Source organism: Oncorhynchus masou, chromosome 31 (assembly GCF_036934945.1).
Source record: "Oncorhynchus masou masou isolate Uvic2021 chromosome 31, UVic_Omas_1.1, whole genome shotgun sequence".
In the NCBI taxonomy this organism is placed as follows: Eukaryota; Metazoa; Chordata; class Actinopteri; order Salmoniformes; family Salmonidae; genus Oncorhynchus; species Oncorhynchus masou.
In genome coordinates this window covers 82,629,869-82,656,007 of record NC_088242.1, presented here as the reverse complement: position 1 = coordinate 82,656,007, position 26,139 = coordinate 82,629,869, and the positions used below count along the sequence as shown (strand labels likewise).

The following is a 26,139-nucleotide window of genomic DNA, read 5'->3' as shown; positions in this document are numbered from 1 at the left end:
ATGGAGAGTGGAACAGTAGTGTGTTATGTTTGGGGCAAAACAAATACAACACTCTGTATTCAGGACAAATAGTGAATTGCTTTGCCATATTTGTTGCAGTATTACTTTAGTGCCTTGTTGCAAACAGGATGCCTGTTTTAGAATATCTTTATTCTGTACAGGCTTCCTTCTTTTCACTCTGTCAATTTGGTTAGTATTGTGGACTAACTACAATGTCGTTGGTCCAGCCTCAGTTCTATCAGTCATTAAACTCTAACTGTTTTAAAGTCACCATTGCCCTCATGATGAAATCCCTGAGCGGTTTCCTCCCTCTCCGGCAACTGAGTTAGGAAGGACGCCTGCATCTTTTGTAGTCACTGGGTGTATTGATACACCATCCAAAGTGTAATTAATAACTTCACCATGCTCAAAAGGGATATTCAATATCTGCCAATAGTTGCCCTAATTTGCAATGCATTGACAAATCTCCCTTAGTTTTATTTCACCAGGTATGCTAGTTGAGAACAAGTTCTCATTTACAACTGTGATCTGGCCAAGATAAAGCAAAGCAGTTTGACACATAACAACACAGAGTTACACATGGAATAAACAAACATACAATCAATAGTACAGTAGAAAAAGTCTACATACAGTGTGTGCAAATTAGGTACGACAAGGGAGGTATAAGGCAATAAATAGGCCACGGTGGCGAAGTAATTACAACATAGCAATTAAACACTGGAATGGTAGATGTGCAGAAGATGAATGTGCAAGTAGAGGTACTGGGGTCTTCCCTGGTCTTTGTGATTGAATCGGTGTTTGAATTTCACTGCTCGTCTGAGGGAACTTACAGATAAGTCTATGTGTGGGGTACAGAGATGAGGTAGTCATTCAAAAACTGTTAGTTAAATTCTATTATTGCAACTTATGCGACTTGTTAAGCACATTTAAACTCCAGAACTTATTTCGACTTGCTATAACAAAAGGGGTTGAATAGTTATTGACTCAAGACATGTCAGGCCAGTGACAATTTTATTTTAATCCATTTCAAATTCAGGTTGTAACACAACAAAATGTGGAAAATGTCAAGGGGTTTGAATACTTTCTGAAGGCATTTGTCAGTGTTGTTTCAAATGTTCACCCAGTTCCTTGTATAAGGAGACTAACCAGTCTAGCGTCCCGGCTTTATCTTCAGAGAATCTAGTGCACTGAAGCAGTCAGTATTGAAACCGTTTTGACTAAACGTGTTTGTGTGCCAATGTTATAAAAGAGTTGTTGTGTGTCTGTCAGCCTGACCTGTATCTGTTCTTGGATACCCTGGAGATGGAGCCTCCACTGTCATTAGACTCCCGTCGAGGGACGGATGCGTAACTTGCCTCCGACTCCGATCCTGAGTGCTCTGGGGACATGGACACACACATTTTTGATTTCACCTTTATTTAAAACCAGGTAGGCCAGTTGAGAACATGTTCTCATTTACAACTGCAACCTGGCCAAGATAAAGCAAAGCAGTTCGACACAAACACCACATAGCTAAACAAAGCACAAAACAGACCACACGAGCAATAATAATAAGTTACAAATACAGTTAAGTCAATACGCACACACCTTTAGCAGGATTGCTCCTTGTGACACTGGGGGCTTTCCACTTGGGGGGCTCCACCTGGGGAAACATGGCTACCAAGGGAGTGTCTCTGGAAGAGAAGAGGGAGGTTGGAGTGAGGGAGGAAGACAACAGAACTCAGTTACGTGTGGAAAGGGGGACCCGTGGCTGAAATAAATAATCATGAGGATGAGAAGAGTGATATTCACCTTAGGGCCTCTGGGGGAGCTGTCTCACATGGCTAATCACGTCATGAGCATATGGACAATTTAGCATCATTGTTGCGTTAAATTGAAAAAGAGTACCTCAGTCTGTTATTCATGCCATGAATGCTAACCCATCCTGGATCATTTCAAATGCATTTTAAGATTAAGTCAGGTAAGAGGCAATCTCCATGTTGCTTTGATCATACTGCTGATTGCTTTTTGACCAGATTCAACCACATGTACAGTAGAGAAGTGCTCAGTGGAAGTCACTTTTATTTGATTGTTAAACAGAACCTCACAGTAGGCACAAGAACAACATGTATTATGGGGTACAACGTAATCGTCAATCAAGGCCAACAGACCAAAAATATAATAATTCATGAAAACTTAACAGTATATTAATAATAGCAAAAGAGCGGAAGGAGGAGGTGGGTGGCATGCATCAGCTGCCCAGTGCCCCAGTCCAGGGGCTCCTGCTGGGACTTGGGATGGGGTAGGATGGTAGGGGTGGGCCTCATCGGTACCTGTATCTGCTCCGGGAGTCCTGGCTGTGGGCGGGCCCAGAGCTGCTGTCTGACTCAGATTCAGAGTCTGGGGAGAGAACAGGGGTAATGCTCTAATTATGTGGCCGTTTCTACCTCGTTTCAATGCACTTACAATGTTCTGTCAAGGGGTTCCTGTTGTGGAACTTGAGGTACTGACCTGGGAGTGGGGCTTTGACAGGAGAAGAGACCCGTCGAGGAGGATCCTGACGAATGGTGATGGGTGAGGCTCTCAGTGTCCGAAGGTGGGACAGGTTAGGGAGCACTCTGTATCTGGAGTGGTCCTCTATGACTCGGGAACTCTCCCCTCTTCTCGGGGGTGGGGAGGCACTGCGGTCCGAGTCCGACTCTGACACCACTACACAGACAGATAGAGTGAAGGAGAGCAAGAGACCGTGAAAGAGGAGAGAGGGACAGTGAAGGAGAGTGAGAGGGAGGGAGAGAACATGTTATTATCATGATCCACTCAGTGTCATTTGATGAGATTTCCCTATAGCCCGTGCGGTGTTTACCTTTGCGAGGTCTCAAGGTGGAGGAGGAGGGACGGGAGGAACGTGGGGCGACCCAGTCAAAGACGGCAGATGAGGCTTTGGGGTTGGGGAGGGTGGACAGCCCTGAAAGAGTTCTACAGCAAGAGAGAAATACCCCCAATGAAACACACTAAGACAGATAAGTTAGACACATTTGGTTTGATATTGAGGTTTGAGGTGAACCCACCTGTATTTGTTGGCGTGGTCTGGGCTGTCCTTCCTGACAGGAGTGGGTGATGCACTACGGTCAGACTCAGACTCTGAGAGGGCTGGATTGAAATACACAGGTCAGGTCAATATGACAGGTTACAGATTACACGGGTGGGATGGACCAATGCTTATGACTGGACTCACCTCGGTGAGAGGGGTAGGCTTTAGCAACAGGTCGGGACAGTGTCGACCGCACCGGGGACAGATCACGTGATTTAACTACTAGAGGAGGCTCAGCTCTTCTGCAACAAGCCAGAGAGACAGAATGCCTTGTCATAGATAGGTCAAAAGTTGACTTATGTATCCACCCTTTAATTAAGAGTGTTAAATAACACTAATATGTGAGAAAAATATTTTTTGGTGAACAAATGTCATTTTTGGCATTACAATAAGGTTGGTAGCAACATGGAAAATCGTTGTGGAAATCTGTTGCAGTCGACTACAAAATCCACAATGCAATGCTCCCTCTATGGGCTGACTGGCTAGGTAACTGACTACCTAGCTAGGTAGCTAGCAAGCTAACATGGCTACACAATATCAGCATGTAAAGTCACTAGTTAGTGCAGTTTGTTTAGGCGATTTCACAGCTATCAATTTAGGAGTCTACAATCTCACCATGTTCAACCTGCAGATCCATGTGCCTCACAGAATGGAGTCTTTTGAGGAGATGGGAAACGTTGCCCATGCTACGTCAATGTAGTACATGTAACCGACATATCAATATACACACACAAACCATTAGGTTTTTTGAAACCAGGTTTGCTGTTCATCTGAGCAATATAAATTGGAAAGGAGTTCCATGCAATAAGGGCTCTATATAATCACGTATGCTTTCTTGAATTTGGGGACTGAAAAGACCCCTGGTGGCATAAGTGTATGTGTCAGAGTTGTGTGCAAGTTGACTATGCAAACTATTTGGAATTTTCAACACATTAATCTTTTCTGAGATGTGAGATAATCAACCTGCCATCTGTAATATAGTATTGCTTTGGAATCGCGACATTATGTCAGGAAAATAGGCACGTGTCTCGACATATACACGAACGTTGAGAAGGGATTGCGTGAGGATTAGCTTAGCAACCACATGATCCAGCATGACAAAGTGAATGCGATTGGTCGACAGTCTGCTGGTTGGGGCATTAAACGTTCCTTCAGTCATTGGATTCCTCTCTTGCAATGCACCTTGGACTAAAGAGGCAGAGCAATGGGAAAAATGTGCTAGACCCTCTGTTAAATAAATCATTTCTCGAGGTAGGAATATCGCAAAAATATGATCAATGGCTCATTCGAGAGAAGATCTCCTCCCGAGGTATGACAGCCAGTATTAAAATATGACATGTATGATAGATGTTTTTGCGATGTAAAACGTCCATTGTAGTGAGGGAGACTATCACAGTGCTACATCATACCGGACGGATTTCTGCCGGCTTGAACGACAGTAACTCAGATACACATAAAAACATGAAAGGACCCAGGTAATCGATAGAACGGCACTCGAGATGCACGAAAACAATGTAACATTCAAAATGTGTGAACCGTTCCTATAAGAAAATGTTGGATTAAGTACAGACATCTCAATAAGATCAGAATAGGTGAAATAAGCATGTTTCAGGTGAGGTAACCTGCGTGTGCGTCGTTCTCTAGTTGCAGAGCGTGACACTCTGTCTCTGGGAGTGGGGATGTCTGTATCCAGGTCTGAAATGTCTGAGGACAACCGAGGAAAGACATTAAAACCACATACTGGATCAACTAGCTGTTCAGGAGCTGCTTCTGACATCACATTTCACATCAATCACTTTTCTCCTCCCCCCTTCCACAGTCCCTCCCTCCCGGCCCCCCTTCAGTCATGAGGTGCAGTGCTGATGCTACATTCTTTCCCTAATATACTACTTCCACCCTCTCTCCCTCACCCTCCAGTTCAGAGCTGCTGTTGCCGCGGTGGTCCTCCTCGCTGTTGGGGTCACTGTCCTGCACTTCTGGGATGCTGACTAGGAACTTGCGGTCGTCTCGCAGGACCATCATGGTCAGCTTTCCCCGGGACTTCTCCACCAGGTGCTTGGTCTCCAGAAGGGACAGGTTCTCTGTGGTCATCCCATTGATCTGAACAGGAAGTAGAACAATTATGTGGTCACACAATGCAGAAATCTCCTTGGCTTCATACAATAACTGTGTTATTGACTTGTTAATTGTTTACTCCATGTGTAACTCTGTGTTGTCTGTTTACACTGCTATGCTTTATCTTGGCTAGGTCGCAGTTGCAAATGAGAACTTGTTCTCAACTAGCCTACCTGGTTAAATAAAGGTGAAATAAAATAAAAATAAATAAATAACAAATATTGAAAAAAAGACACCGTTAGAATACCAAAAGTATTTGGTTTATGGTCACAGTAAAGAATCAAATCTATGTACAAACCAAATGTTTTGTGATGAGATATAACAGCCTGCTTTCTCTTACCTTGAGAATGAGGTCTCCCTCTTGCAGAGTGCCCTCCTTGGCAGCCAGACCCGTCTCAGTCATGTGTTTGATGAAGATCTGGCTTCCCAACTTCAGTCCATACTCTGAAACAGGAAGGCAACATAAAATTGATATAGTGCAAGCCTGGCATTCACCCATCTATGTCAGACCTGCGATGATGTTTTGAAACCTTTTGCTACCCCGTGCCTTAATAGACGCGACGCAAATTCTCTCTCCTGTTGTTTCTCCTTACCGTCTGTGAGTTTCTTCTTCAGCAGGGTGGCTTTGATTGGCTTGTCTGGGAAGGCCTGCTGTGGGAGCCGTTTGTACCCTGAACTTAGCGGCAGGGCATGAGCGGTTCCGTTGCGGTCGAGGGCGGTGCGGTCAGCTTTGTGGGCCTGGTCACCACCATCAGAGTAGCGTCGGGGCCTCTGTGGGGGGTCCTGGTCCAGCAGGTTGGAGTAGGAGGCAGCACGCGAGGGTCTGGTGCTGGCGGGGAGCTGGATCTTACGAGGACGCTTCACTGTCTGTGAGAGGGAGAGTCAGTAACACAGCTGAAAAATGTATTACATTTATTTTTTTCTGGTGTACTGAAATCATGATCTCACATCCATAACCTGGGGTTGGAGTTGCTCACAAATCTTACGAAGATGTCAAGAATAACTCATCTAAACAGAAGATAAAGTTTGCCAGTACTCACTATGTTGGCTGCTTTGCCACATGACTTGAGGTTCTGGATGGTGAAGGTCGAGTAGACATTCTCCATTGACACGCCATTGACCATGACGATCTGATCTCTGACGCTTTTGGAAAGGGACGAGATGTAGAACAAGGTAATCAAGCACATGCGATTTTAAGTGTGTGTGTGTGTGTGTGTGTGTGTGTGTGTGTGTGTGTGTGTGTGTGTGTGTGTGTGTGTGTTTATATACAGTGAGCTCCAAAAGTATTGGGACAGTGACAAATGTTTTGTTGTTTTGGCTCTGTACTCAACACGGTTCACCCATCCATATTGGGTGAACCGTTTAGAAATTACAGCACTTTGTACATAGCGTCTCCCCCAATTTTGGGACAAATTCACTTCTGTATTAAAGTTGTAAAAGGTATTTGGTCCCATACTCATAGCACGCAATGACTACATCAAGCTTGTGTGACTGCAAATTTGCTGGATGCATTTCAGAATATTTTGTGCCCATAGAAATAAAATGGTACATAATGTGTCATTTTGGAGGATATTTTACTGTAAATAAGAAAATAACGTTTTCTAAACACCACATTAATGAGGATGCTACCATTAATGTGGATGCTATATACATTTGAGTCACTTGTATTGTTTTATGTTATGGCAGTATCAGCCAATCAGCTCCTTTGTTGTTCAACGCAACGTGCCATTCCATAATGGCTACTGTGGCTACTGCTAGCTAGCTAGAGGAAGAAAAGGGCAGGTTTTTCCCCTTTTCGTCCCCAATCTTGGTGTAACATTTGGGATAATGGAACAATTCAGAGTACAATGCATTTCTCATCCCTGGATTGAGGTAGGTTTTCCAAGCCATATTTCGAGCTGGCTCTGCAGTGTCAGGAAATCTGTCTGACCCTAGTGCAGCTGTAAGCAAGTGGGTTGGCTCTACTGGCAAGCCTGAAGGGTGAAGGTGTATGGTGTGTAGGTGACTTACAACAGCCGTCCCATAGCGGGTCCGTTCCGTACCACATCTGAAACTATCACGGCTGTGTCCCCTGAGTCCGGGTTCGGCTGGTCTCTGCCTCCTGATATCGCAAAGCCAAACCCCATCTTGGAATCCTGCCATCAAGAGAGAGGGAGGGTGATAGAGGGGAGAGAGAGTGAGCACATTCCATCAGCACTGAAGTGTGTCACCTGACCTGTACCTAGAGTAACAGGGAGCAGGGAATGTCTTTGTTACTCTTATTTCCTGCAGTTCGCCACTGAAACTGATAGTTTTGAAGTCCATTCTAACTAAAGTGGTTCAGTAGGCTATTTCTTTCATTGTACCTTGATGCAAGTGACTAAAATGTATTTAGTTTCAGGTGAAAGTATAACATCAAAACACTGACCGACCAAACAACAAGAGACACTTACTTTGCCGAGTGTTATAGTATGCTGCTCGAATATCGTTAATTCCTCCATCTCCGGTTCCTGAGAAACCAAATATCAAAGCCATTACAACATGTTAAACCAACAGAATACAGGCATTCTCCACTTTTCCATTAATGAACAGGAGCAACTTCAACAGAAGTCCGATAACATCAGAAGCAGCCGTTTTGTGTCCTTACACAGCCCAGTGTTGTTTAAGAGACAGTGAGGAGCGAGTTAACAGCAACGTGCTCCTTCCTACCGGTCTCATTCCATTCTTGTCTGGCAGGTATGGGGAGGGGCCCCAGGGGAAAGACTCAGCGGGCTGCACTTATGGCCTTGCTGTGACATATGACACCAGGCCATTGTTCAATGTGCAACGTTACAGAAACCTGCAGGTAGAAACGTAATATCGCCGACTATATTCCTTCTGCGCCCTGCTTCTAGTCATGAAGAAAACTGTCTGTTCTACACAATGCATTTCTATATGCAATGTTTCACGTGCCTCATCCAATTGAACACACCTTTAGATACAATCTGCAGACAGCCTAAGATAGTGAATCAAATCAAAATTGTATTTGTCAAATGCGCCGAATAAAACAGGTGTAGACCTTAGTGAAATGCTTTACTTACAAGCCCTTAACCAACAATGCTGTTAAGAAAAATAAGTGTTAAAGCCTTGTAGCGACCCGCACAGACAGCGGTGTTCGTTCGGGGGAGGGTAAAACTTAGCCAGCTAGCCGAATAATGTGGCGAGGTAACGGACTTGAGAACGGGGGTTGAAAATGCTTCGAGGGAATCCGAAAGTGAAGGTAGGGGACGATTATGGCCAAGGAGGTGCATGTGCATCGGAGGATCTGGCCGAGGAGAGGCCCCTTGAGGGTGACCGCTAGAATGATGGCGGCTGAAGCGGACATGAGTGCTTCGTTGACTGTTTTTCACGTGGACCAAAAGGGTGACGCTGTGAGACGAGGAATCTATGGCTCAGGATGGTAACAAACATGGCAGCGCCCAGTCCCCGATTGCGTCCGTATCTGTTAAGAACCCGAGGTACTCCAGTAAGGCGGATTGGGAAGCTTTTCATGCTCAGTTTCATGCGGTTTGCTCATTTTAGGGGGCGGTCGAATGAAGAAAGGGCACTGCAGATGGCTTTGTGCCTCACGGATGATGCTCTGGCCTGTTTGATATTGATTAGCCCCGAGGACAGACATGATTATGGTGCTTTAGTTGGAGCACTGAGGAGGCGCTACGGACAGTGTGTACAGCCCGGGATACTGCGCTTCGAACTGAGTAATAGACGCAGGCAGCCTGGGGAGCCTCTACGGGTACTAGCTAATGATATTGAGAGCTTCTCTCAGCAGGCATATGCTCACATGCTCCCTCTGTGCAGAGCGAGCTAGTATGGGACCAGTTCATACAGGCGCTCTCCCCTACAGAGCTGCGCATACAGACCCAGCTGGCTCTTTCGGAGTCATAACAGATAGTCTTGGAGAGGGAGCTAGTGTGGGCTGGGGCTTCAACAGTGTTGGGGTTTTTGTTATGTCGCTGTAGAAGGGTGCCCTGCTCTGCCCTGGTGGACACTTGGTCCACAGTAACCCTGGTGAGGCCAGATATTGTGCCAGGTTGGACTCCGTTTGAGCCCACAACTGTGCAGCTCCGCACAGTCACAGGTGAGCTGGCACCCATGAAAGGGAAGGGAATAATGACTGACAGTAGGGGGCAGGTCTGTGCATCATCCTGTGTGGGTGGCGGCTGTGCACGGCCTTTGTGTACTAGGGTTGGACTTTCTTAGGAGCGCAGGCTGCCAGTTATACCTAAAATGGGGGCACACTGAGCTTCCAGGAAGGGGGGGGGGGCATGGTGACAGCTTTGCACTGAGTGAGGAAGAGGTGGGTCAGACTCATCTGGTGCAGCATGAGATTGACACAGGTGATGTTCGGCCCATCAAGATGCATCCCGCCGTATCCCGCTGGCACGCCAGGAGGCGGCAGACAAGGCTGTGTTGGAGATGCAGCGGGCAGACTTCATTGATCCCTCAGACAGCCCCTGGGCGGCGCCAGTCATCATGGTTCCTAAGAAGGGGGGCAAGCTGATGTTCTGTGTGGACTACAGGTGGCTGAATGAGGTAACCAGGAAGGACTCATGCCCCATACCACGTATCGATGAGTCACTGGACCTAGTTAGGGGGTCCTCCTGGTTCTCCTCACTAGACCTTTGCAGTGGCTACTAGCAGGTGCCCCTCTCCCCACAGAGGCCAGAGCCAAAACTGCATTCTCCACTAACAGAGGACACTGGCAGTTCAAGGTCCTGTGCTTTGGCCTGTGCAATGCTCCAGCTGCTTTTGAGTGTTTGATGGACAGGGTGCTGGATGGCATCTCCCGACAGCAGTGTCTGGTATACCTTGATGATGTATCTGAATGGGGGCAGAAACAGGGACAGACCTACAGCCAGTGCTACAGTGGGTAGAGGCGCAGCTGAGACCACCGTGGGAAGGTGGTAGCTCTCTCACTCGCGACCAAAGTGTTGTGGTCAAAGTTTTAGAGACTGCGGCTGGCTGATGGCGTGCTACAGTGGGCATGGAAGGAGTCCGCTAAGGGAGAGGAGAGGTGGCAGGTGGTGGTCCCAAAAGCACTGTGGGAGGCTGTGCTCCAGAGCACTCCGGAGCACTCCTTGTGGAGCACTTCAACAAAACGCTTGGACAGCAGCTGGCCATCATCTCTGCCAAACACCAGCGTGACTGGGACAAGCACCTGCCCATGGTCCTCATGGCATGCCGCTCCGCTGTCCAAGACTCCACCTCCTGCATGCCTGCCCTCCTCATGCTGAGTAGAGTGCTCCGCACCCCTGCAGAGATGAAGTTTGGTCAAACTCTGGATAGCCTCCTGTTCACCCGGGCCCGGAGACTCCAGGACAACCTGGAGACAGTCCACAAGGTCGCTAGAGGGCAGCTGGGGAATGCAGGTCTAAGGCTGAAGAGGAACTATGACGTGTACACACAGGGAAGGCACTTTGTGGCTGGGGACCTGGTCTGGGTAGGGGAGATTGTGTACCAGGAGAAAGGTGGCACTGCACCGGGACAGGTTAGCCCCATACAGAGGGCCCCTTCTTCCCAAACCCCAGGGACCCCCACTATTCCCCTCTCTGGCAATGATATTCCTCAGGCACCCACCCCCAGGCGCCACAGACAACCCACTCAACCAGTCTCCCTCCCCTGAGCCCCAAACTGTATTCCCCATTACCTCATCCTTATCCCCATGTCCCTGCCTTCATCACCTGGGCCCCAGAGGGGAAGCCCCCTGCCACAGACTGTTTCCCCCGTTTCACATCTTTTGGGGTGGAGCATCTCAAGTTTAAGGCCATGTTTAGCCATTGTTCTCTCGCTTACATCTGGTCTTCACAAGAGATGGTCAGTTGTTTTATACGCGTATTCTTCATATATATGGTGTGGGCTACAGCCAAACAGTAGCCTGTGTGGAGTTAGGTTAATAAACCGTGAATTCGTAAACTCAATATTCTGTCTGGACAGTTGTTCCTTTATGATCTATCCAGGTCTTTACAGTATTTACATGGTAGACGGCAACCGGATGTCATTGCTTTCAATGAGAGCACAATGGTAAATGCCGTTGAGCCTGGCGGTGAATGCCGTCAGCTGCCATGGTAGACGGACTTGCCGCCAGAGTTCAAATATTTCAATTTCTGCCGTCTGCCATTGCGTTGTTTTCTACCGGATGTTGATTTGCTCGGTTTGTTTACTGAAATCACCACAGCAATGCACACCATCATGATGGCTCACTTTGGCTGTCACCATCTTTTTTACTTTCTTGTCCAGCTATGCCAAATGGGATGATGTTTTTTTGAGTCCATCTACTTGCTTCACTAGCTAGGTTTCCATCCAATTGGCGACAGATTTTCATGCAAATATTCTAAAATCCGCAAAGAAAATGCGCACACAATGTACTTTTGCCCTTTGATTTTTATTTGGTACATCAAAACCTAACGTTCAATGTGTTTATCACATTTTCAACTCTACGGATAGTTTTGTCAAACTTTGCTTTAAATAGCAGATGTTCCTACTCTGGTCTTGGCATGTGCTCTCTAGCCTACAGCTGGCTAGTCTACATGAGATTATCTGTCAAATGGCAGCCAAGCATCAATCATCCTTTCCCAAGAATAAGACTCGATATTTATTGGAAAGGCACATCATACTCAACACCGTGCACTTTCACCACCCACCCTGTGAAGTTGATCAATTTATTTCATCTGTAGCCTAATAAACTGCATGGTTTCCCAAGTTGTAGTGGGAGGACCACACACTATATCACTGCGTGACTCCAAGTTTACTTCCATATGAAATGTAAACAGAAGACCACTTTTACAATCAGTTCAGCAATTCTGTGTATGTGTGACCATCTGTCTGGCTCCGTTAATAATATAACTAGGCCTACTAGAAAGAAAAAAAAAACGAGTGAATTTCCTACTATTCGACATAGGTTTAATTAGCTCTAACAGGCATTGTTGCATGGAGGTCAGTGAGCCCCTAGTGTTGTCCTACAGGGTCAGGACCAACATCCAGGTCAACAAGGTGAAACAGACAGGGTCAGGACCAACATCCAGGTCAACAAGGTGAAACAGACAGGGTCAGGACCAACATCCAGGTCAACAAGGTGAAACAGACAGGGTCAGGACCAACATCCAGGTCAACAAGGTGAAACAGACAGGGTCAGGACCAACATCCAAGTCAACAAGGTGAAACAGACAGGGTCAGGACCAACAAGGTGAAACAGACAGGGTCAGGACCAACATCCAGGTCAACAAGGTGAAACAGACAGGGTCAGGACCAACATCCAGGTCAACAAGGTGAAACAGACAGGGTCAGGACCAACATACAGGTCAACAAGGTGAAACAGACAGGGTCAGGACCAACATACAGGTCAACAAGGTGAAACAGACAGGGTCAGGACCAACATCCAGGTCAACAAGGTGAAACAGACAGGGTCAGGACCAACATCCAGGTCAACAAGGTGAAACAGACAGGGTCAGGACCAACATACAGGTCAACAAGGTGAAACAGACAGGGTCAGGACCAACATACAGGTCAACAAGGTGAAACAGACAGGGTCAGGACCAACATACAGGTCAACAAGGTGAAACAGACAGGGTCAGGTAGCCACAGAGGCAGATAAGCATCCACGATAAATCACTAGCCAGTGGTGGCTGGTAGGTGGAGCTATAGGAGGACAGGCTCATTGTAATGGCTGGAATGGAATTTATCAAACACATGGAAACCACGTTGGACCACTTTCTATTTACTCAATTTCGGCCATTACAATGAGCCCGTATAGCTCCTCCCACTTTACCAATGGTAGCAGGTGGAATAGCTGCCAGCCAGGTGCATTGTTTCTCAGAGAGTTGGTTGGTAATTTTTTACAACATCAGTCTAATTAACAGACTGAAGGACTGGATATCAGCAGTCTCACAGCTAACAAAAACTCAATTTAAGAAGATCCTGGTCCAAGAGACTGACTGTTCAGAAAGTCATTAATGACCTAAGCAATGAAATAAATGTATCAATGTATAAAATAAGCAATATAGTTCTGCTCATCAGTCAAGTTAATTATTGTAATAAAAACAAATGAATATAGAGGATATAGTTGACATGCATCCTCTGGCAGCCACCTTTCATCTGCTTTGAAAGGTTGAGGGGGCTGACTGCCAATATGCAAATAGTATTTATGTTATCTTTCTAGCGGCGTCTAGTCAGAGACACTATTCCTGAAAACAGTCACTAATATCCATTTCAGAAAGAAGATGTGGTATATTACCACTAAAATGTTTACAGGCAATGTTTATACGACCCCCCTTCAAACAGACCCTTATTTACCACTTTCTTGCATGTATACCCTTGTATTACATATCAATGGGTAACTGGCAAATTGGGAGTTGTGGGGGCAGGAGGCTGTTGTTCAACCATGGGGGCTGTTTAACAATGGAAGTGTTAATGAATTTACCTGCAAAAAGCCAGAGATACCATTCAAACAGACCCAAAACCTGTATTTTGGTTACAGGAATCAGGTTTCCATTCAACCATTTTATGCGAGTAAAGTAAATGTCAGCAACAACATATATTAACAGGCCTGATGGAAACAGAACGTTTGTCTGTAAACTTTCCAAATATTTGAGTAAACAAAATACGCTATACACGGTGGGATCTTTTTGCGTCTGTAAAATGTATTAAGCGAGAAATGGCGGTGGAAACGCTTTCATGCGCAAATATTTATATAATACCCAGCCAACATGTCCAGGTGGGCCCCACCTGGGTTTCAACTGGACTTCAAGGGTTTCAACTGGACAAGGTCTCTTAAGGGTTATCTTAGCTGGTACCCAGATGGGTTAACCTTTTGGGGCAGACATGGACAAACCCATGTACGTTAGTGGGGGGAAGAAAATGGGCCCCGAATCATTTTACAGGCAAACTGGTGTTATTTGTTCAGGAATAACGACTGGGACACAATCGGGTTAACCATTTGGGTCAAACAGGCAAACTCATGTGGGCTACAACATGGGTATCAAATAGGCCCTGAATCAATTTGAAAATGGCTTGTAAGTTGGCTTTTTTTAATACCCCCTTTTTCGTGGTATCCAATTGGTAGTTACAGTCCTGTCCCATCGCTGCAACTCCCGTACGGACTCAATAGAGGCAAAGGTCGAGAGTTGTGTGTCCTCTGAAACACAACCCAGCCAAGCCGCACTGCTTCTTGACACAACGCCCACTTAACCTGGAAACCAGCCGCACCAATGTGTCAGAGAAAACACTGTACACCTGGCGACCGTGTCAGCGTGCATTGCGCCCGGCCCGCCACAGGAGTCACTCGTGCACGATGGGACAGGAACATCCCTGCCGGCCAAAAAAAGCATCCAAGCAAGCAAAACAGCACACCTCTCTCTCCGTGTAGGCCATCTGATGCTGTCTGGTCCAAACCAGTATGACATTGTTGCGGCCAGAAGCATTGAATGCAAGGGAAGCTAGAGAGCATTTGGCCTCCCTTGAAACAAAAAAATCATCAACATTAAAGGAAGCGAGCTCAACTATGAATGGTCCTGGACCAAAAAAAACAAAAGGAAGTGACAAGGGAAGCCATCTTTGATTTGTCATCTCTCCTATCAAATCGCTTTGAGCATATACTTTATTGACAGAAACAACTTGAATTGTTGCATTTCGTTGTCATTCTCCGGTGGCTGGCTAGCACTGTCCCTTTCCTAAATTAGCCATGGATGGAGATAGGGATTTGGACTCTTAGTTTTACTTAATTCTTCGTACTGGCCAATTATTATAACAGCGATTCGGATCCAACCATAAATGCATACATTGTTGTGCCCCTGACCTGAGAGGATGGAAGTTCAATATGTACAGTAGTTAGATGTAAAAGGCTAATGATAACTAGCTGAAGTTGCCCATGAATGGAAGTTAGGCTAGCGAGCAAGCATTTTAGCCAGGTAGCCGAGGATAACCAAAAAGATAAGCGTGTACTGTATGACAAAGTGATAAACCATTTTAACATGAAAGAGTGGATGGCATTGGCATTTCTCTACAAGTAGGGTGAGTCAACATGTTTTTCTACTTGCACAAACACACCCCCACATCATATTTAGCATACTGATTGGACTAAATCGTTTTTGGCATCTTTTAGTTGTCACTATATTAGACTAAGCAGAGGTGATTTGATGATGTTGAAATGTTGTAGTTGGAATAGTGGAGGCAGCACCTGTTTTTCTTTGTGACTTGCGGTCACTCAGTGGTTCTAAATAAGTGTTTAGTGGTCCGATAATGTCGGAACCATGAACTTGCTTAACCATGCTGTAGGTCATGTATGCGTCGTGGACTTCTCCGGACAGAGATTGTTTTATCACAAAACCGGATGCCACCATTACTGCAACGGTCAGTCACATGGGAAAACCCATGTGGGATATAACATGGGTCCCAATTGGGCCCTTTGCCAATTTGTTATGGGTTGCAAGTGGGCTACCTGGTGTGAATATGGTCAGGGACTGTCTATGGGACTCAGTCGGTATTACTACCTGGATCACAAGCCCATGTGAGCTACTACATGGGTCCCAAACGGGCCCTGAATAAATGCTGTGTGTGTTGTAAGTGGGGTATCTGGTGTGAATATGGTCAGGGATTGTGTGGGTCCCAAAATGGTCAGTAAAAACACCAACTAATGAAATGAGGGGAAGCTAAAATAAAAGTTAACATTTTCATTTTTCTGTGTGGGTTTAAATTGCGAAACCGTATTATGGCATACTGTCACATTTTTGGGGGAAATGCGCATTCAATATTTTGAGGAGCAAGTGACAGACTTTTAAATTCAGGCGCTAAACCAAAGATTGTACAGGTAACATTGGTTGTAGATACATGTCCAGGCAAGACAACAGTAGCTAATTATACATCCCTCGCTGAATTTATCGGCTGTTGGCCTACTTGGTCCAAGTATGTACTTAGCTAACGTTAGCTACCGAGGCAAATACAATGAAGCAGAATGACAGCTACCATTTGTCAGAACAGTTCAAATAACGTGATCTTGAATTGATTGGTCAAAAATATTGAGATTAGTCTTTCAAATGAGATATATCTATATATACACATACACACACGAAGGTTACTGTATGTCAATTACAGCCCTCAAATGGTTAAGTGTACTACCGACGTTACAACCGACGTTATCTGCATGAGGGAGTTATCCAACTTGCTCCTCCGTCACGACGTTACCTGAACGGCAATCTGCAGCCCACTAATCGTTAGCTGTCTTATCGACTGCTATCTGAACATTTTCTGACAATTATTCTTGGGTCACTATAACTATATCTATTTTGCCAATTGGATTGATCCCCTTTACCACACGGAACCCCACTAATCTACCAACGGAAACGCACGAAGTGGCTAAACAGAACACTGTGCTATGCTAGCTTGCTACCGATGGCCTGGCTAGCTGTCTGAATCGCCGTGACGCCAACCAACCTCACTACTAACTGGACCCTTATGATCACTCGACCAAGCATGCCTCTCCTTAATGTCAATATGCCTTGTCCATTGCTGTCCTGGTTAGTGTTTACTGTCTTATTTCACTGTAGAGCATCTATCCCTGCACATTATACCTTATCCAACCTTTTAGTTCCACCACCCACACATGCGATGACATCACCAGGTTTCAATTATGTTTCTAGAGACAATCTCTCTCATCATCACTCAATACCTAGATTTACCTCCACTGTATTCACATCCTACCATACCTTTGTCTGTACATTATATCTTGAAGCTATTTTATCGCCCCCAGAAACCTCCTTTTACTCTCGGTTCCGGACCTTCTAAAAGACTAATTCTCATAGCTATTAGCCGTACCCTTATCCTACTGCTCCTCTGGTGATATAGAGGTGAATCCAGGCCCTGCAGTGCCTAGCGCCACTCCTATTCCTGAGGCGCTCTCTTTTGTTGACTCCTGTAACCGTAATAACCTTGGTTTCATGCATGTTAACATTAGAAGCCTCCTCCCTAAGCTTGTTTTATTCACTGCTTTAGCACACTCTGCAAACCCGGATGTTCTCGCCGTGTCTGAATCCTGGCTTAGGAAGACCACCCAAAATTCTGAAATCTCCATTCCGAACTTCAATATTTTCAGACAAGATAGAACGGCCAAAGGGGGCGGTGTTGCAATCTACTGCAGAGATAGCCTGAAGAGTTCTGTCCTGCTATCCAGGTCTATACCCAAACAATTTGAACTTCTACTTTTAAAAATCCACCTCACTAAAAACAAGTCTCTCACCGTTGCCACCTGCTATAGACCACCCTCCGCCCCCAGCTGTGCTCTGGACACCATATGTGAACTGATTGCCCCAATCTATCTTCAGAGCCCTACCAGGTACCACCCCAAAGCCGTAAACACGGGCACCCTCATTAGATATCATCCTAACCAACTTGCCCTCTAAATACACCTCTGCTGTCTTCAACCAAGATCTCAGCGATCACTGCCTCATTGCCTGCATCCGTAATGGGTCAGCGGTCAAACGACCTCCACTCATCACTGTCAAACGCTCCCTGAAACTCTTCAGCGAGCAGGCATTTCTAATCGACCTGACCGGTGTATCCTGGAAGGATATTGATTTCATCCCGTCAGTAGAGGATGGCTGGTAATTTTTTTTAAATGCCTTCCTCACCATCTTAAATAAGCATGCTCCTTTCAAGAAATTTAGAACCAGGAACAGATAAAGCCCTTGGTTCTCTCCAGACCTGACTGCCCTTAACCTCTTACATCTATGAGGGCGCTATTTCATTATTGAATAAAAAAAACGCCCATTTTAAGCGCAATATTTTGTCACAAAAAGATGCTCGACTATGCATATAATTGACAGCTTTGGAAAGAGAACACTGACGTTTCCAAAACTGCAAAGATATTGGCTGTGAGTGCCCCAGAACTGATGCTACAGGCAAAACCAAGATGAAACTTCAAACAGGAAATTAGCAGGATTTTTGAGGCTCTGTTTTTCATTGTCTCCTTATATGGCTGTGAATGCGCAAGGAATGAGCCTGCCCGATCTATTGTTTCCTCAAGGTGTCTGCAGCATTGTGACGTTTTTGTAGGCATATCATTGGAAGATTGACCATTAGAGACTACATTTGCCAGGTGTCCGCCCGGTGTCCTCCGTCGAAATTGGTGCGTCATCTTCAACTGCACGTCTTTTTCCAAGCGGTTCAGAGGAGAAAGTAGACATCTACGAACGATATATCAATGAAGAGATATGTGAAAAACACCTTGAGGATTGGTTCTAAACAGCGTTTGCCGTGTTTCAGTCGATATTATGGAGTTAATTTGGAAAACAGTTCGCCGTTTTGATGACTGAATTCTCGTTTTTTTTTGGTACCCAAACGTGATGTACAAAACGGAGCGATTTCTCCTACACAAAGAATCTTTCAGGAAAAACTGAACATTTGTAACTGAGAGTCTCCTCATTGAAAACATCCGAAGTTCTTCAAAGGTAAATGATTTTATTTGAATCCTTTTCTGTTTTTTGTGCAAATGTTGCCCGCTAAATGCTACGCTAGCTTTCAATACTCTTACACAAATGCTTGTTTTGCTATGGTTCAAAAGCATATTTTGAAAATCTTAGATGACAGTGTTGTTAAGAAAAGGCTAAGCTTGAGAGCTAGCACATTCATTTCATTTGCGATTTTCATAAATAGTTAACGTTACGTTATGCTAATGAGCTTGAGGCTATAACTGGATATAGGTTTTTTTCATAGTCAAACGTGAACAAAACGGAGCGATTTGTCCTACACAAATAATATTTTTTGAAAAACTGAACATTTGCTATCTAACTGAGAGTCTCCTCATTGAAAACATCTGAAGTTCTTCAAAGGTAAATGATTTTATTTGAATGATTTTCGTGTTTTTGTGAAAATGTTGCTGGCTGAATTCTAGGCTTATAGCTATGCTAGCTATCAATACTCTTACACAATTGCTTGTTCAGCTATGGTTGAAAAGCATATTTTGAAAATCTGAGAGGACAGTGTTGTTAAGAAAAGGCTAAGCTTGAGAGCTAGCACATTCATTTTATTTCATTTGCGATTTTCATAAATAGTTAACGTTGCATTATGCTAATGAGCTTGAGGCTATAAATAGGATCCCGGATCCGGGATTGCTAGATGCAAGAAGTTAACCAACACGAAAACATCCTATGGCGTTCTGCATTAGCATCGAATGCAGAACGTGATATGCAACTTTTCAGGGAAGCTAGAAACCATTATACACAGGCAGTTAGAAAAGCCAAGGTGAGCTTTTTCAAGCAGAAATGTGCTTCCTGCAACAAAATCAAAAAAGTTCTGGGCCACTGTAAAGTCCATGGAGAATAAGAACACCTCCTCCCAGCTGCCACTGCACTGAGGATAGGAAACACTGTCACCACCGATAAATCCAATATAATTGAGAATTTCAATAAGCATTTTTCCACGGCTGGCCATGCTTTCCACCTGGCTACCCCGGTCAACAGCACTGCACCCCCCACAGCAACTCGCCCAAGCCTTCCCCATTTCGCCTTCTCCCAAATCCAGTCAGCTGATGTTCTGAAAGATCTGCAAAATCTGGACCCCTACAAAAATCAGCCGGGCTAGACAATCTGGAACCTTTCTTTCTAAAATTATCTGCCGAAATTGTTGCAACTCCTATTACTAGCCTGTTCAACCTCTCGTGTCATCTGAGATTCCCAAAGATTGTTAAGTAGCTGCGGTCATCCCTGTCATCCCCAACAAACAGATTTCCGACCTTTTCGAATCCCACTATACCTTCTCTGCTATGCAATCTGGTTTCAGAGCTGGTCATGGGTGCACCTCAGCCACGCTCAACGATATCTTAACCACCATCGATAAGAAACAATACTGTGCAGCCGTATTCATTGACCTGGCCAAGGCTTTCGACTCTGTCAATCACCACATCCTCGTCGGCAGACTCGACAGCCTTAGTTTCTGAAATTATTGCCTCGCCTGGATCACCAAATAATTCTCTGATATAGTTCAGTGTGTCAAATCGGAGGGCCTGTTGTCCGGACCTCTGGCAGTCTCTATGGGGGTACCACAGGGTTCAATTCTTGGACCGAATCTCTTTTCTGTATACATCAATGATGATGTCGCTCTTGCTGCTGGTGAGTCTCTGATCCACCTCTACGCAGACGACACCGTTCTGTATACATCTGGCCCTTCTTTGGACACCGTTAACAACCCTCCAGGCAAGCTTCAATGCCATACAACTCTCCTTCCGTGGCCTCCAACTGCTCTTAAATACAAGTAAAACTAAATGCATGCTCTTCAACCGATCGCTGCCTGCACCTGCCCGCCCGTCCAACATCACTACTCTGGACGGCTCTGACTTAGAATACGTGGACAACTACAAATACCTAGGTGTCTGGTTAGACTGTAAACTCTCCTTCCAGACCCACATCAAACATCTCCAATCCAAAGTTAAATCTAGAATTGGCTTCCTATTTCGCAACAAAGCATTCTTTACTCATGCTGCCAAACATAACCTTGTAAAACTGACCATCCTACCAATCCTCGACTTTGGCTATGTCATTTACAAAATAGCCTCCAATACCCTACTCAACAAATTGGATGCAGTCTATCACAGTGCCACCCGTTTTGTCACCAAAGCCCCATATACTACACACCATTGCAACCTGTACGCTCTCGTTGGCTGGCCCTCGCTTCATACTCGTCGCCAAACCCACTGGCTCCATGTCATCTACAAGACCCTGCTAGGTAATGTCCCCCTTATCTTAGCTCGTTGGTCACCATTGCATCACCCACCTGTAGCACGCGCTCCAGCAGGTATAGCTCTCTGGTCACCCCCAAAACCAATTCTTTCTTTGGCCGCCTCTCCTTCCAGTTCTCTGCTGCCAATGACTGGAACGAACTACAAAAATCTCTGAAACGGGAAACCCTTATCTCCCTCACTAGCTTTAAGCACCAGCTGTCAGAGCAGCTCACAGATTACTGCACCTGTACATAGCCCACCTATATTTTAGCCCAAACAACTACCTCTTTCCCTACTGTATTTAATTTAATTTATTTATTTTGCTCCTTTGCACCCCATTATTTTTATTTATATACTTTGCACATTCTTCCACTGCAAATCTACCATACTAGTGTTTTACTTGCTATATTGAATTTACTTTGCCACCATGGCCTTTTTTTGCCTTTACCTCCCTTATCTCACCTCATTTGCTCACATCATATATAGACTTGTTTCTACTGTATTGACCGTATGTTTGTTTTACTCCATGTTTAACTCTGTTGTTGTTCGTGTCGAACTGCTTTGCTTTCTTGGCCAGGTCGCAATTGTAAATAAGAACTTGTTCAACTTGCCTACCTGGTTAAATAAATGTCAAAATAAAAATAAAATAAATAAGAACATCCAATAGTCAAAAGGTATATGAAATACAAATGGTAGAGAGAAATAGTCCCATAACTACAACCTAAAACTTCTTACCTGGGAATATTGAAGACTCATGTTAAAAAGGAACCACCAGCTTTCATATGTTGTCATGTTCTGAGCAAGGAACTGAAACGTTAGCTTTCTTACATGGCACATATTGCACTTTCTTCTCCAACACTTTGTTTTTTCATTATTTAAACCAAATTAAACATGTTTCGTTATTTACTTGAGGCTAAATTGATTTTATTGATGTATTATACACTGCTCAAAAAAATAAAAGGGAACACTTAAACAACACAATGTAACTCCAATCAATCACACTTCTGTGAAATCAAACTGTCCACTTAGGAAGCAACACTGATTGACAATACATTTCACATGATGTTGTGCAAATGGAAGACAACAGGTGGAAATTATAGGCAATTAGCAAGACACCCCCAATAAAGGAGTGGTTCTGCAGGTGGTGACCACAGACCACTTCTCAGTTCCTATGCTTCCTGGCTGATGTTGAATGCTGGCGGTGCTTTCACTCTAGTGGTAGCATGAGACGGAGTCTACAACCCACACAAGTGGCTCAGGTAGTGCAGCTCACCCAGGATGGCACATCAATGCGAGCTGTGGCAAGAAGGTTTGCTGTGTCTGTCAGCGTAGTGTCCAGAGCATGGATGCGCTACCAGGAGACAGACCAGTACATCAGGAGACGTGGAGGAGGCCGTAGGAGGGCAACAACCCAGCAGCAGGACCGCTACCTCCGCCTTTGTGCAAGGAGGATCACTGCCAGAGCCCTGCAAAATGACCTCCAGCAGGCCACAAATGTGCATGTGTCTGCTCAAACGGTCAGAAACAGACTCCATGAGGGTGGTATGAGGGCCCGACGTCCACAGGTGGGGGTTGTGCTTACAGCCCAACACCGTGCAGGACATTTGGCATTTGCCAGAGAACACCAAGATTGGCAAATTTGCCACTGGCGCCCTGTGCTCTTCACAGATGAAAGCAGGTTCACACTGAGCACGTGACAGACGTGACAGTCTGGAGACGACGTGGAGAACGTTCTGCTGCCTGCAACATCCTCCAGCATGATCGGTTTGGCGGTGGGTCAGTCATGGTGTGGGTTGGCATTTCTTTGGGGGGCCACACAGCCCTCCATGTGCTCGCCAGAGGTAGCCTGACTGCCATTTGGTACCGAGATGAGATCCTCAGACACCTTGTGAGACCATATGCTGGTGCGGTTGGCCCTGGGTTCCTCCTAATGCAAGACAATGCTAGACCTCATGTGGCTGGAGTGTGTCAGCAGTTCCTGCAAGAGGAAGGCATTGATGCTATGGACTGGCCCGCCCGTTCCCCAGACCTGAATCCAATTGAGCACATCTGGGACATCATGTCTCGCTCCATCCACCAACGCCACGTCCAGGAGATGGCGGATGCTTTAGTCCAGGTCTGGGAGGAGATCCCTCAGGAGACCATCCACCACCTCATCAGGAGCATGCCCAGGCGTTGTAGGGATGTCATACAGGCACGTGGAGGCCACACACACTACTGAGCCTCATTTTGACTTGTTTTAAGGACATTATGTCAAAGTTGGATCAGCCGGTAGTGTGGACTCCAAATCCAGACCTCCATGGGTTGATAAATTTTGATTTCCATTGATAATTTGTGTGATTTTGTTATCAGCACATTCAACTATGTAAAGAAAAAAGTCTTTAATAAGAATATTTCATTCATTCAGATCTAGGATGTGTTATTTTAGTGTTCCCTTAATTTTTTTGAGCAGTGTATTTAGTTAAAATAAGTGTTCATTCAGTATTGTTGTAATTGTCATTATTACAAAAAAAAAACAAAAAAACGGCCGATTAATCGGTATCAGTATCAGTGTTGAGAAATCATAATCGGTCGAACCCACATAAAGCCCAACATGAACCCACATAAAGCCCAACATGGCAACCACATAAAGCCCAACATGGCAACCACATGTGGGACCAATGTGGATACACAACATAGGGGGGCCCAAGTGTTAACCCTTTAACCCACCTGGGCTAAAAACCTGGGGCCCATGTGGGGTAAACACATTTGCCCAATGAGGTCCTTCAATAAACCCAACGTGAACCCAGAGAGCCCAACATGGATACGGAGGACAAAACTGTGTGTTCCTGTTGGGTTTCCCTAGTGAGGCCCATGGAACAGCCCTTCGTTAACTCATATGGGCACCATATGGAAATGTTGGCTGGGTAACCAGCATATCAACGTAAACTTGGAGTCACGCGATAAGTTGTGTGGTCCTCCCACTACGACACGGGAAAGGATGCAATTTATTAGGCTACAGATGAAATAAGTTGAACTTCACAGGGTGGTGAAAGTGCACGGGGATGAGTTCAATGTTCCTTTCCAATAAATAGAGGGTCTTATTATGGTGACATGATGCTTGGCTGCAGTTTGACAAATTAAAATACTCTAATTTCTTCATAATTTCAATATGTAGGCTATACACGCACTGTATTTGCGAGCTGTTGGCTAAAGCGCGCATGCCAATACCAGAGTGGGAACACTATATGAACACATTTTTAGTGACAAAACCATTTGCGATGGAAACCCATTTAATGTGTATTTTTATTTCGGTACATGGGAATTCAACCTCATTTTTATGTGCACTACATCATCACACAGATTTATCTGCAACAAGTCATTTGGATTGAACATCTCTGATCAGAAAATGCACATTCGTTTTATTTCTGATTATTCACATTCCACACGCCAATTGGATGAAAACCTAGCTACTGTCAAATGCAGGAATCATGACTAGGTCTTTCGGTGGGTTTTATTAGTACCCCTATCCCTTTCAGATTTAAAGAAAAAGCAGGCATAGTTCTGAGTATGAAAAGGATATGACGACATCGTCAAAGGGTAGTGAACAAGTGGAGATTTCTAAGCACATATAAAAGCATTATTCAGCATGTACATTTTGCTTAGGATTCTGCCAATCAACAATCTTGGCTTGTGAAACTTCAGAAATAACATGAGTAGGTTAAATGCAGTCAAGAAATCTACACACTTTTTTTTGCCTAAGTCAATAAAACAATTGAGTAGTAGTTAATCAAAACATCTTCAACTGCTTGTAGAACTCAATCATAAGTGGTACTTTACTCAGATGTTCTTATCACTTAATGTTTGAGTACTTTAAACAAACTAGGTTATTCAGTAAATATAACTACTGTATGTGTTGTAAAAACTCAACTTTGGATGAGCACAAGTTGACTAATAAGTCAATCTAACATTTATTAAATAAAGTTTCTTACTTGATTATGTTTTACACCTTCACCTAAATAAAGTAGTAGTTTGATGAGTAAATTTTTTTTTTTAAATCAAGTGTTTATGTGTTGTAGTGTTGCAAGTTATGAATACTTAATACTGCCACAGTTCTTTTTAGAGGATTGTTGGGAATTCACAATTTCTGATGCATACTACATTGTGTAAAAGTATGTTTGAAGAATGAAAAGTAAATTTCTAAAATAGTATTAAGCAGTTTATGCTGAGGGTGTAACTGAACATAATGAACAAATGTAATTTTAAAAAGGTCAAGAAAATTGACGTTCAATAATGACATGCCATTCCCACCATCAACAAGGTTATATGCACCACTTAACGAGGCTAATGCAGCATTATGTAATGGTCAAAGGTCATAAAACAGTTAAGTACTTAGACCCTTTACTCAGTACTTTGTTGAAGTACCTTTGGCAGCGATTAAAGCCTCGATTCTCCTTGGGTATGATGCTACAAACTTGGCACACCTGTATTTGGGGAGTTTCTCCCATTCTTCTCTGCAGATCCTCTCAAGCTCTGACAGGTTGCATGGGGGAGCGTCGTCGCATAGCTATTTTCAGGTCTCTCTAGAGATGTTCGATCAGGTCGAAGTCCGGGCTCTGGCTGGGCCACTCACGGACATTCAGATACTTGTCCAAAACCACTCCTGTGTTGTCTTGGCTGTGTGGTTAGGGTCATTGTCCTGTTGGAAGGTGAATCTTAGACCCAGTCTGAGGTCCTGAGCGCTCTAGAGCTGGTTTTCATCAAGGATCTCTGTATTTTGCTCCGGTAATCTTTTTCTCGATCCCGACTAGTCTCCCAGTCCCTGCCGCTGAAAAACATCCCCACGGCACAATGCTACCACCACCAAGCTTCACTGTAGGGATGGTGCTAGGTTTCCTCCAGACATGACGCTTGGCATTTAGGTCAAAGAGTTTAATCTTGGTTTCATCAAAACTGAGAATTTTGTTTCTCATGGTCAGAGTCCTTTAGTAGCCTTTTGGAAAACTCCAAGCGGGCTGTCATGTGCCTTTTACTGAGGAGTGGCTTCCGTCTGGCCACTCTACCATAAAGGCCTGATTGGTAGAGTGCTGCAGAAATGGTTGTCTTTCTGGAAGGTTCTCCTATCTCCACAGAGGAACTATTGAGCTCTTTCAGAGTGACCATTGGGTTCTTGGTCACCTCCCTGACCAAGGCCCTTCTCCCCCAATTGCTCAGTTTGGCCAGCTCTAGGTAGTCTTGATGGCTCCAAACTTCT

The 26,139-nt window shown here is 44.8% G+C and overlaps 1 protein-coding gene across 6 annotated transcripts in view; it reads right to left on the bottom strand.

Moving 5' to 3' along the window:
- LOC135524565 (tight junction protein ZO-3-like) overlaps positions 1–26,139 on the bottom strand; it is a 42,252-nt gene that overhangs the window by 10,571 nt on the left and 5,542 nt on the right. For 5 of the 6 annotated variants that reach the window (XM_064952218.1, XM_064952219.1, XM_064952216.1 and 2 more), the window contains exons 2-15: positions 7,618–7,674; positions 7,196–7,320; positions 6,226–6,328; positions 5,779–6,052; positions 5,526–5,629; positions 4,981–5,170; positions 4,693–4,774; positions 3,215–3,312; positions 3,048–3,129; positions 2,843–2,955; positions 2,491–2,688; positions 2,313–2,379; positions 1,588–1,673; positions 1,276–1,378 (exon numbers count right to left, since the gene is read on the bottom strand). In XM_064952218.1, the coding sequence (XP_064808290.1) occupies positions 1,276–1,378; positions 1,588–1,673; positions 2,313–2,379; positions 2,491–2,688; positions 2,843–2,955; positions 3,048–3,129; positions 3,215–3,312; positions 4,693–4,774; positions 4,981–5,170; positions 5,526–5,629; positions 5,779–6,052; positions 6,226–6,328; positions 7,196–7,320; positions 7,618–7,665 (1,673 nt within the window). In that variant the 5' untranslated portion in view covers positions 7,666–7,674. Of the gene's footprint in view, positions 1–1,275; positions 1,379–1,587; positions 1,674–2,312; positions 2,380–2,490; positions 2,689–2,842; positions 2,956–3,047; positions 3,130–3,214; positions 3,313–4,692; positions 4,775–4,980; positions 5,171–5,525; positions 5,630–5,778; positions 6,053–6,225; positions 6,329–7,195; positions 7,321–7,617; positions 7,675–7,811; positions 7,889–26,139 lie in introns of those variants that run through there. The other variant, XM_064952220.1, reaches the window with a different exon arrangement.